At 36.7% G+C, this 13,033-nt stretch overlaps 1 protein-coding gene across 1 annotated transcript in view; it reads right to left on the bottom strand.

The window, feature by feature from the left end:
• Nucleotides 1-316: 316 nt before the first annotated feature.
• LOC124607271 overlaps nt 317-13,033 on the bottom strand; it is a 234,656-nt gene continuing 221,939 nt past the window's right edge. Inside the window, exons 11-13 of the mRNA XM_047139549.1 lie at nt 2,918-3,232; nt 2,671-2,831; nt 317-974 (exon numbers count right to left, since the gene is read on the bottom strand). Of these exons, the coding sequence (XP_046995505.1) occupies nt 894-974; nt 2,671-2,831; nt 2,918-3,232 (557 nt within the window). The 3' untranslated portion in view covers nt 317-893. The remainder of the gene's footprint in view (nt 975-2,670; nt 2,832-2,917; nt 3,233-13,033) is intronic.

Below are 13,033 nucleotides of genomic sequence, written 5' to 3' on the forward strand. Positions count from 1 at the left end.
CCCTTGGGAGTGTCAGCCAGCATGCTACTGCCGCACTGTCCTTCACCACACTGACCAGGTTAGTTTTGGCCCTACATGCTTCCTCAGGTGAGGAGATATCTTGACACTACAAGCAGTGAACAATGCAGCATCTCCCAGCGTGCATGTGATGTCATAAATAATCTAGACTCCGGAGCATTTGTTTAATATGAGGAATGACCCCAGACATGGTTGCACAAGCAACGGTATATAAGTAGCTCGCAAATAATATAATTTGAAAAGCAGTTACTTTTATTGTTCTTTTCTTTTCTTATTTACAAGGACTGAAAACAAAAATTAGTTGTTATGAGGATCAATGTACAGTACTAAAATTACTTCTAGATTCAATAATTTTCACATATTTTCACCATAAAATGCAAGTATATTTGTGGTGCTTTTGCACATAATACTGTGACATGATATTCAATCCTACAATTACAGTACATACACATGTTTAAGCTTAAACTCTCTTATTATATACATTTCTTATATAAAAACTAAATAAATATATAAATAATGAAGATGTTATGATTTGGTTCAATTTGGAGCCACAATTTTTTAAAGACAAGCAGCACACATTTTTAAGAAAAATATAAACTCTGTTAACTTGGATACAGCAACAATTGCATAATAATAATGCTGAAGGCTGTAATACATGAAAAAGTCTAGAAAAGACCTTTACCCAGCACTGGATGTGGGATGACCAATGATTAGTAATCATGATGATGATGATGATGATGATGATGATGATGATGATGATAATATTGACAATAACAATAATAATAATAATAATAATATCCTTAACAGGAATCGAGGTATTCAGTACAAAATTTAGACAGCATGACAAAGCTGTAGTTATGTGCTAACTCACTGAATTAAATGTGTATCAAACTCATTCTTTGAGGTGTTTCACTTTGTGAACTGCTGTCACTGGATAAATATGAGCCTGTATCAGACTGAAAAAGAAAGGCAGTATTAATTCCATACAACATTACTTGTTACATCTAATTTTTTGATTGAACATAGACTTATAAATAGACAAAAACTAACAAAGGAAAATTTGTTATATTGCATGGTTACTAAAAAAGACTATTTGACTGGTACTGCTTATGTATCTCATATTATCCATATTTTGTTAGTTCTTATAATCAGTTATGGACTTCTCAACAGCAGATATACAATGAACAAATTAAATGTCTTTAAACTTAAGTTTCTGCACCATGCATGACTAGCAAGAAAATATATAACAAAAGACTAAAGGTGAAAGCATATACTCATATACTTGGCTTAAAGGCAAGCAAGTATTTACAAGACATCAGATCTATTTGCAGAAAAAACGTTATTTACAGAATATATACAGGTAAAACTGTATTAGTGGATGAGCCTGCTTGACCCTAATTTGTCAGATTTTAGGGAAGAAAACATAGAAGCCATAATTTTTGCTTTTAGGAATACACTATTCAAGGTCTCTTTTATCATCTTGTAAAGAAAATCACTCTGCAAAGAGCCATGTTGATTGCACTCAGAGGAATAAGCAAAAGAAAACATTATATATGTAAGCAAAATGAATTTGGATTGTGTGTCCAGTTGCGATGTATAGTATGGTGTTCACATGTGAATTTCTGAAATGTTTTGTAATACTGATAGTAAAAGAGTTTTGATTTTTCAACAGCTTTCCCTCCGCACTGCTCTCTTAACATCAATAACCATATACAGCAATGATGACTACTTTTAATGAGAGGTGTGCCATGTAGACACTCAGATATGGCTAGCATATCAAACAATGCCTTGAAGGGCACCTGGTGGCACTTGCAATATATGAGAATGCTGTTCCCACAAACTTAGCAGCAAAATTCAAAATAATTAAACAGTTAATATTGCTTCCTTGACTGAGCAGCATGTCATCTATTATTGAATAGGAAAAGTATACCAAGATATGACAAAAATACATTTTCAACTTACAATCAGAAAAAAATCATTTCAGCACTTTTGCTACAGATGAAGAGCTAGATACCAGTATCCCCCAGGCAAAGAAAAATGAAGCACTGAATCTGAATAATGATCAAGGCACAAACAAAATGCTCTGAATTTAAGAATTTTCAACTCTAATCTTTATGGGTTCTAGTGTATGTTCCTCACACAAGTATAAAATCTGTGGGTTTTGTTAACTGTCTATAGCACTACATCATGCAAAAAAACTCCATATAACAGTATTGTAAGTAGCAGACAGTTTTAAATGGGTTTAACTGCGTCAGATTTTCTGTAATTGATATCATTTAATATAACATTAAGCATGGGATGAGTAGAGATAGAACATGAGCTCAAGTGATTTTCAAACCCACAAGGTCCTTAATAAATTACTGTACACACAATATTAAGAGTAAACAATATTTTCTTGAGGAACTTCACAGGTTTAACAAAATAATAAGATGACCCTGAATGCTAGAAAGGTATGAAAAATAAGGGAACAGCTTTGAATTTTGCCCCACACATTATTTTTATCTGTCAGGAAGCTTTGCAACAGCTTCACTATGATATTACTTTTGATAAAAGTTAGCATGAGAAAATGATGCAGAGAAATGAGTACTCTATAACATAATTTTGAGGGGGTTCTACTTGTTATCTATGAAAATTCTGAATGATGTTACTTACTTGTGAGACAGACTCTTTAAGTTCTGAGAAAACAATGGGAGGCACAGGCTGTTTAGAATGCTTGTAATGTCTTTTTACACACCATATAGCCCCAGCAGATGCCACAATTAGACTGACTGCTACAGCTACAACTATAATGCTCACAGAAGCAACAGATGTCTCTGAAAATTAAATCATATGACATATAGTTAAAGAATCACTGAGTACTATGGTTCAAAAGTTTTATCAAATTTTCCACGTAACTTACCACTAATGTTGATTTGTATGACGTCAGTGGCTTCAGATCTATCGTCTTGTAATTCTGCTGCACATGTCCATTTACCAATATCTTCATTCTGCAGATTATTGATCTGCAGACCACATATGCCACTTTCCAGTCCATCACCATAATATATATATTTTTCTTTCATGACCCCTGGGATTGCAGGTATATTTGTACCATCTGGCCGTATGAATCTGCAGTAAGAAAGACTTGAGCCCTGAGGTACTGAGTGGCATGTAATGTAAGCTGTAACTCCTGGGGAGACTAACAAACTATTTTCTTCTGCTGATAATCTTGTTCCTGCATAAAGAAATCCTCAGGTTTATTATTTTTCAATTGTGAACCTCAATTATTGCACCTAAATGTATATCTTTCTTCCATTTGTTGGAAAATGAACTATTAGGTTAGGCAACATAAACCAAGGTTGGCAGCAATTAAAACTATAATAATTGGGTGAGATTATTTTAATGTAAGTCAGAATGCTTTTTTATCATCATGGATTAACTTGAGTAAGATCCGTACATAGCTGTTACCTGTTAACCACAGGAAGGCATCTAAGCAATGATAACTACTCTTTCTTTTGTGAGCTCCTTCGGGTTTACCATTTCAGCAAATAGAGAATGACTACATGTGCCTGTGCATGAAGTGAATGGATGCATGATGATTGTGAAGTCAGGTAAATATACTTATGGTAAAATTACAAAACATAGTCATTAAAGCCTTGAAATAATCAAACCTTTGCTAGTTCTTCAAATGATTAAACGCAAATCTGATATTTTAGTTTTACAATATATGTAGAACATTTAAAAAAATAAAAAACTGAAATGTTTAATTCTTTCTGTTTTATTTTACGTTTCTTTTTGTAGTGGAACATGTCACACTTGTCAGCCAACATCATTTTTACAAGGAGGGGTGGGTCCTTCACTCATGTGATGAGTGACACTACTGAGCAGTGCAAACATTTAGTCAAGTGCACTGTGAACGATGAGACAGTGCTCCATATCCTTACATTGCTGGGGCCCTGTTCATTATAAGGCTCAGTGCCTAGTGCCAGGTAGATTCCGTACAGCAAAGACTATTGCAGATGAGTTATTCAATGCAGAGATTGTGAGACCATTAGACAATACATTTGTGTCAAAAAAGGAAGGTCTCATAGAATATGTAAGGACTATTGTTCACTAAATGCACAAACAGTTTCAAACAGGTACTTTATTCTGGACATTCCGAATTTTTCTTAAGCTTTGGCAGGGGCATGTGTCTTCAGTGTAATCGATTACAGGAGGGCTTACCTTTAGATCCCCATGCAAGAGGAGGACATATCTAAGACATCTTTTATTACTCCATTTGGACTGTATCAGTGTCTTTTCATGCCTTATGGACCCGAAAATGCCACACAGACCAAGCAGCATTTTACTGATAAAATTTTAAGAGATGTTCCTTTTTCTTATTCATACCTCAATGACATTTTTTTAAAAATCAAATCCATCAGATCATGAGGTACACCTGTGTTCTGTATTAGATATGCTTTGTCACCATGGCATGGAAATCAATACGGAAAAATGCCAACTAGGCCAGGACACAGTCATGTTCTGAGGGCATACATTAGTGCATGAGGAATCTCTTCCCAACTGCATAGAAAACAGCATTGCTTCAAGCTCTCCCCAGTCACAAATGTGTGAAGAATTAAGGCAGTTCTTGGGAACCATCAACTTCTATAGGCAGCATCTACTGCAGGCTGCAGCTATACAAGCACTGCTAACAGACATGCTGGCAGGGACAAATAAACATTGTAGGAAACTGCTGATATGGACTTTGGAAATGCTCAAGGCCTTCAATAACATCTCAAACTATTCCTCCAAGAAGCTGTGACTTAAGTACACCAAATAACCAATGCCCTATTATCTATCATCACTGAAATGAGTGACATAGCCATATGCACTGTATATAATGAACCTGATTCAGCAGAGGAGATGGATGCTCATTTCAAAGAAATACTACAGGACTTCTCAACAAGGCTGAAGTTTGAGTGCCGTCCCTTCCCTGTTTCACTCACACAAGTTTGGTGCAATATATCCACAGGGAAAATCAGGCCACTGGTTCCATCTCAGATGAGAGGACTTGTATTTGATAACCTTCACAATTTTCTCATCTGGGCATCCATCCCATTGCTTAACTTGTAACAGGCACTTTGTTTGGCTGGACATTAAATACAACTGTAAATGCTGGAACCATGCCTGCATTGCATGTCAATACTACCATACAGGTATGCTATCCTGGAACTTGGCCATTATGACATTCTGGTGGTAGCTTGCAGTACATACATGTGGCTTTAGTAGGCTCCAACCAGATTCTGGTGGTTACAAGTATATTCTGTCAGCAGTTGACAGAGTAACGTGGTGGGTCAAAACAATGAAAGCAATAAAAGAAGAGTTTTGGAGCACTGATTGATAGTAAATTGCTCACATGTGAATGTGCACATTACCACTTGCCTGGCAAACAATACTTCCTTTTATGTATTTTGATGAAAGTGAAAGTTGTTGGAGATGTTAAAATAATCTTGCCCTACTTTTCCTGAATTATTCTCAGATCATTAGTTCTAGTCAATGGTAAAATAAGCACTTGTATTAAGGAAAATATTTTGGAAAACAGCACTTCTCCACACTGTGGCAACATTTTAGAATTTAATCTTTTCTGTATGACTGGGCCAGGTCTATTATTCAAAAAGAAAGGATTACTCAGACAAAATCAAATGGATTAGTTGGGCTTGAAAGCATACTGTAAGGTGTTTACTCTGCAGTAGCAATACATTATGTATATGGGTAACAAGAAGAGTGTAGTAGCTGATAACTATAGTTTGCAAGAAATAGTTTGTTCAATGTTGGATTGCATGTTAGTACCATACAATTGTCAACTGAAATATGCAAAAGGTCATATGAAGGTTAAAATATCAGTTATTGTAGGATTAAAAAAATTTACAAAGTGTGTTAGTAAAAATTCAACATCAAACTGTAATTCAATAGTGTTTAAACAAATTTGTATTGAATAAATGTGGATGAAAGCAGAGTGACAAAAGCAATAAAATCAATCAACCTGTTAATTCTCATCATAGCAGAGCAATGAATTGTTTCAATGTGTATGAACTGTGATCTGTGAATAGTAGAAATAGGGCCATAAATTTAAGTGGAATCTACACGCACTATTTACCAGACATGTAATTGACTATTGTGGGTGTGTCCCATCTTATTCATTAAATAATTAAAAGTGGAGCCAAATTCTTTTGGATGGATTAGTAGATACAGTGAAGCAATACCACATATGTGAAATGGAAGGCCACATGACAAACGACAGTGATAGTCACATACTAGCAAATAGATGTTACAGCATATTAGAGAAGAAATGTTATGTTATGTTATGTTATGTTATGTTATGTGTTATGTGGTTTATTCATCTCATTACATACAATTTTCAAATCATTTGATTTGATGTACAGGAGACATGTCAAGGTTTACAAAAGAAACTTTTTTCACTTTTTTAAGAGAACTACAAAAGTTTACATTATATTTTACATTTCTAAGTTACAGCTACACATGTACATAAAATAATAAATGTATTGCAATCCCTGTGTTCAGATTGTGAAGCTGTCCTCAATGAATTCATCGACAGAATAATAACACTTTTCCACCAGGAGAGTAAAGAGCAATCTTTTCAGTGAACCAATCTCCATTTTAAATATATTACTGCCTTTTATTTTATTGAAAATTTTTAACCCCATATACTCTGGTGTTTGGGCATAAAGTTTTAAACGATGTGTTGGAAGTTTGAAGTTATCTCTGTGGCGAGTGCTGTAGTTGTGGTCAAAACGGAAATTGTCTAGTGTATGTTGATTTCTATATAGGAACACCACCATCTCATATATGTAAAGTGAGGGGATAGATAGTACTTTTAAATTTTTTAACAGTGGTCGACAGGATTCCCGTTTTTTTGCAACACACATGTTTCTAATTACTTTCTTTTGTAATACTAGGAGCCTAGTGACATTTGCTGAATTTCCCCAGAAGATTATGCCATAACGAATAACTGACTCAAAGTAGCAGTGATAAACTATCTTTCTGGTATCTATGTTTGTGGCACCTGACAAAATACACATTGCAAATGCTAAGTTGTTCAGTTGATTTGCTAAGTAATCTATGTGTACCTTCCAATTTAAATTTTTGTCAAGATTTAGGCCTAAGAACTTCACGTGGTTTGCTTCTGTGATATCCTGATCATTGCAAGTTATCTTTATTTCACTCCTTTCTACTGATTTAGCTTTAAATTGCATCATTTTGGTTTTATTTACATTTAGTTTTAGTCCATTTTGATAGAACCAAGATTCAAGTTTTTCTAAAGTGTTTTTGGCTTTTTCTGGAATATTTTCAGATACCTCATTTTCAATTAGAACTGATGTATCATCAGCAAATAAGACTGAATGAACATCAATAGCAAGTGGTAGGTCATTTACGTAAAAAAGAAACAGATAGGGACCCAATATCGAACCTTGTGGGACTCCTTGGGGAACTGTTTTCCAGTCTGATGAATAATTGGTTCCATTTGAAGTTAAAATTACTCTTTGTTTCCTACCTGACAGGTAAGAGCTAAACCATTTTAAAGCAGTGTCTCTGATTCCATACATCTGTAATTTGTGGAGGAGTAATGCATGGTTCACTGAATCAAAAGCTTTAGTCAGATCACAGAATATACCTGTGACCTTTCTACCTTTATCTAACGTGGAGCATATTTTTTGGATAAACTCATTTATAGCATTCGCAGTGCTTTTACCCTGTTGGAATCCGAACTGGTTTTTAAAAATTATATCATTTACAGTAAGAAAGTTATTAATTTGTTTTGCTGCAATCTTTTCAAACACTTTAGAGAAGACCGGCAAGAGAGAGATAGGGCGGTAATTCCCCATATCTTCTGTCGATCCTTTCTTGAATAGACTACTTGTTAATTTAATTAAAGGGGTGAATAGCAAATTTGACTGTGCAGGCATTTACAAGTTAGCCTTCCAATAACCATAGCCTTTAACTCATTTACCAAATTTGGGATAAACAAAATGATAATTTTTGTTTATGGCACACAACATCTGCATCAGCAATGTGCATGCTGATTTTACTGAGAAATGAGTGTGAATGTGAGTAAAAGATATAAAATATTTTTGGTAAAAGTGCAGAAATTGGTTCTAAAACACATACACATGCACAAAGTGGAACATAAATATAAGAAAAATGTAAGAATATAAAGCCCAGTTTTTATTAAAACATGTATTAAAAGGGAAGAGATAAAATAGTGAATTACATATGTTATCTAGATGGCCATTTAGGAAATCAGAGCAGATGAGAAAGTTACTCTATCTGTTGCACTCTTTAGGATTGTATAGAGCTCTATGTTAAAGACAGCAAATTTGTCTATAAGCAGACTCTACATCAGAGGAGACTTCTGAGCAACGACAGTTTGTTCCTGCTTAAAACCATTAGTATAGATAAACTTTAACTTACAGTGCTCATCTAAAAACATGTCAAATTCTTGTTTCAAAATATAATCTGGTCTACAAGATGTCTTGAATTCTTTTAGATATCAAAACAGCATTGCCCTCCTACTAATAGGGGTAGATACTAGCTTCAAACCTTGTGTTGAAACATTCCTGTCCATCACACTAAGATCTGTAAGATGTCCCTTTGTGCCGATCTTAATTGGTCTTCTCAATCTTTTGTAAATTACATACATTTATTGTGGTTATAATCAGACTAGAAGATTAAAGGCTGGAGGCTTGGGGACTGATTGACCATGTTGTGTCTTTGCAAACTTGTTGTTGATGTTTAAAGCCAATTCCCAAGCATCAGCAAAGAGGTTATGTATGAAGCTTTTTCTGAAGGCTCTTGTTGCCTGTCTAATGCCCTCATTGTGAAAGGGGTTCAAGATCTTTAGATAGGATGGCAGTGCAGAACCATATACACTATGGCCATAGTCCTGCCACAACTGAGCATAAAAGGAACTGTGTACACCCCCATTCCCCTTCCCTCCTCCTAATATGTGCTGCTAATGCACTTAAAACTCTGAAATATTTAGAAGCTTTATAACTTGAAATGCACCTGCTCTGGCTGACTTTGAAAATAGTATGCACTATGGAGAATTAGTGTACTGCCTGGTATGTGGGTATTTCTTGAATCAATAGTTTGTCTTCTCTGTTTTTTTGGCATTAACAAATAATTTTCAGTAGACAATTGACTCTTTTGATTACTAATTTGAAGATTTTAGATTTTGATTAATTTTTTAGTTAGTTATCTCAACTGGCAAATTAGTAGTATCTAATAAAAATACACAAGTATGTGAGACTACATTGTTTATGTCAGACAAATTCTAAAATTGTTCATAAAATATAACTTCAACAGGAAAACCGAAATTGGTGACAGTTTTACAGTGATGTTAAATCACTGTACTGATGTGGGTGAAAACTGTATCCCAATATTACCAATATAAAATGAAACTGGTAATCAAAACAAAACCTAAATTTAATTGTTTTATCTATAAAAGCCATTGTATGAAGGAATAACATGTGTATTAAAGTTAAAGAATCAAGCTAAGAAAATGTAGCATGATAAATTATGGAAAATGCCTTATACTAACAAAGAGATAGAGGGGCTGGCTAGTACTTACCTCAGCTCAGTACAGCCAATAGATAATACAAAACAGAACAGAAAATTTACATTCCTAGCTTTCGGAACTTTGTCCCTTCATCTCTCTTCTCCCCTCCCCTCTCTCCTCCCTGATGAAGGAACAAAGTTCCGAAAGCTAGGAATGTAAATTTTCTGTTCTGTTTTGTGTTAGTACTGAGCTGAGGTAAGTACTGGCCAGCCCCTCTATCTCTTTGTTAGTATTTCACATCTTTATATGAGATTTTCCATTAATCATTTGGAAAATGCCTTATATAATAATAACATTAATTGTGATGAATTTTATAACAGTGAAAAACTATGATACAACTGTTGTGGTTATATAACTGTGTGAGTGACAGATGTCACGAGTTCTTTCACATTTGATCTTTGGTGTACAGATACTATTGTGACTTTGTAGTAATTTTGTTTGGCTTACTTATTAAAATTAATTTTTTGCACTTGAGTCAACCCCAGAGCCATTACTTCTCACATCCTGAGGTAATATAATTTGATGTAGTAGATAAATGATAGAAGCACTGTCCTTGAGATGCTTCAGGTGTAGCAACCAAGGGAGTTTAGCACCAAAGAGGAGGCCCAGGAATTTTACTGATACCTTGAAACTAAGAATTGTGTTTCTCAGTTGCAGTTTGGTTTGATTAACCACATGACTTATACAATAACAATAGGCACATACACATTCTTCTGGGGAAAAAAACTGAAAACTGATAACTAGAAGATGAATAAAATACCGAAAAAAATCACCAACAAAAAGAGAGCAGCAGACTAGGCTTCCGACTGTGGACACTATACTGTTATCAGCTGTTGCAGAAAGAGTAGCAGTTAACACATTCCCCCAAGGAATACAAATATCAGTATGTCAGTCTAAGAGTGCATTGCCAACTGAACCTGAAAAACCACCTTGAAAGGTAGGATCTCACTATAATGGAATGACAATCCCAGAAGTGACATTCCTACATTTTTTGGCTGATACTGTATCTCTAAGTAGTATCATAGGCAAAATCAAACAATGGAAAATCCAGGATGGAATGTAACAATATTATCAAAAGGACAGTTACTGCTCACCTCACAGCAGAGATCCTGAGTCACAGACAGAAAAAGAGAGAGAGAGAGAGAGAGAGAGAGAGAGAGAGAGAGAGAGAGAGAGAGAGAGAGTCAAGAGTGAGGTTCCAGGCAATAAGGCATTCATCAGAAATAGACAACATACATGCAAACACTCACATAAATGCATATCTCACACACACACATGACCACAGTCTCTGGCTGTTAGGGCCAAAGTGCGAGCAGTAGATGATGGGAGGAGCAATCAAGTGTTACGAGTAAGGAGGAGGCTGGGGTAGGGAGGGAGAGTGATAGCAGGGTAGGTGTGTGGTTAGTAAAGTTCTGCTTATGGGGGCATACAGGGATGAGGTGAAGAGAGGGTAGGGAAGCTATGTGCAGTTGGGAGGATAGATGGAGAGTGGGGTAGCAGAAAATTTGGTAGAAAGAGGGCAATTAGTGCTGGAATGGGAACAGGGAAGGGGCTGGATGGGTAAGACAATAACTAACAAATGTTGAGGCCAGGAGGATTATAGAACATATGATATATTGCAGGGAGAGTGCCCATCTACACAGTTAAGAATAGCTGGTGCTAGCGGGGAGGATCCAGACAGCACAGGCTGGGAAGCAATCATTGAAATAAAGAATGTTGTATTGGGTAGCATGTTCAGCAACAGGGTGGTCCAGCTGTTTCTTGGCCACAGCTTGTCAGTGACCATTCAGGCAGACTGCTTGTTGAAACTTCCTGGCAGATTAAAACTCTGTGCTGGACCAAGACTTGAACTTGGGACCTTTGCCTTTCGTGGGCAAGTGCTCTACCATCTGAGCTACCCAAGCATGACTCATGCCCCATCCTCACAGCTTTACTTCTGCCAGTACCTCGTCTCCTACCTTCCAAACCTTACAGAAGCTGTCCTGCAAACCTTGCAGAACTAACACTCCTGAAAGAAAGGATATTGTGGAGACATGGCTTAGCCGCAGCCTCAGGGATGTTTCCAGAATGAGATTTTCGCTCTTTCTTTCAGGAGTGCTAGTTCTGAAAGGTTTACAGGAGAGCTTCTGTAAAGTTTGGAAGGTAGGAGACGAGGTAATGCCAAAAGTAAAGCTGTTAGGACGGTGCATGAGTTGTGCTTGGGTAGCTCAGATGGTAGAGCACTTGCCCGCGAAAGGCAGAGGTTCCGTGTTCTAGTCTCGGTCCAGCACACAGTTTTAATCTGCCAGAGAGTTTCATATCAGCGCACACTCCGCTGCAGAGTGAGAATCTCATTCTGGAGACTGCTTGTTCATCATCATGCCCACATAGAGTGCAGCAAAGTGGTTGCAGCTTAGCTTGTAGATCACATGGTTGGTTTCACAGGTATCCCTGCCTTTGATGGGATAGGTGATGCTTTGACCAGATTGGAATAGGGGTGGTGGGAGGATGTATGGAACAGGTCTTGTATCTAAGTCTGTTACAGGGATAGGAGCTATGAGGCAAGGGGTTGGGAGCAGTGGTTGTGTAAGGATGGGCAAGGATACTGTATAGGATCAGGGGCCACCAGAATACCAGTGTGGAAGGGATGAGGAAACACCACTTTATTGTCCTCCACCCCTACACCCTGCTATCCTTGCCCATCCCTGCCCAAACAATCTCCGTAACACCTGTCCCCCTCACCCTCCTTCCCCCCACCCGACCACACACACCGTTGCTTCTCTCATCATACACTTCTGCTTGCGGTCTGGCCCCAACAGCCAGAGACTGTGTTCATGTATAAGTGAACTGTGTTTGCATGAGTGTGTATGTATATATTGTTTATTTCTGATGAAGGCCTCGTTGGCTGAAAGCTCACTTTCTGATAGTCTTTTCATTGTGACTATCAACAACCCAGCACCTCTGCTATATGGTGAGTAGCAAGTACCCTTTTTGTAATATTGTCACATTGTTTCACAGGTAATTTCAATGTAAAAAATAATCATAGCACTTGCTGCCCACACAGAAAATGCATTTTGTATCACCACATCCAGGAGTATTAGGTTTTTGTGTGTAGAAAGGTACTGATAGAAACTACAATGAAGGTGACTGAAATTTTTCTGGCTTCTTCAGTTTGTACTACTGAGCTCTTAATCATTAGTACCAGTGTCTTCTCTACATAACAGGTATGTACTACTCTGTGATAACTATATGGGTTGGTGCATTATCTTTCCCAGGTTTTGGGGGGAGGGTGATGATTGCTTCCCCTCCATGAATAAAGATATTCTCTCTTAAACTATACTCTGTTAAAAGCATGATTTGAGATTCTTTGATCACTATTCAAAATTTTTGACATATCATAGTGCATTTCATCTCTCCCTGATGTTGTATTGTGAGCTA

Source organism: Schistocerca americana, chromosome 3, assembly GCF_021461395.2.
Source record: "Schistocerca americana isolate TAMUIC-IGC-003095 chromosome 3, iqSchAmer2.1, whole genome shotgun sequence".
Classification (NCBI taxonomy): domain Eukaryota; kingdom Metazoa; phylum Arthropoda; class Insecta; order Orthoptera; family Acrididae; genus Schistocerca; species Schistocerca americana.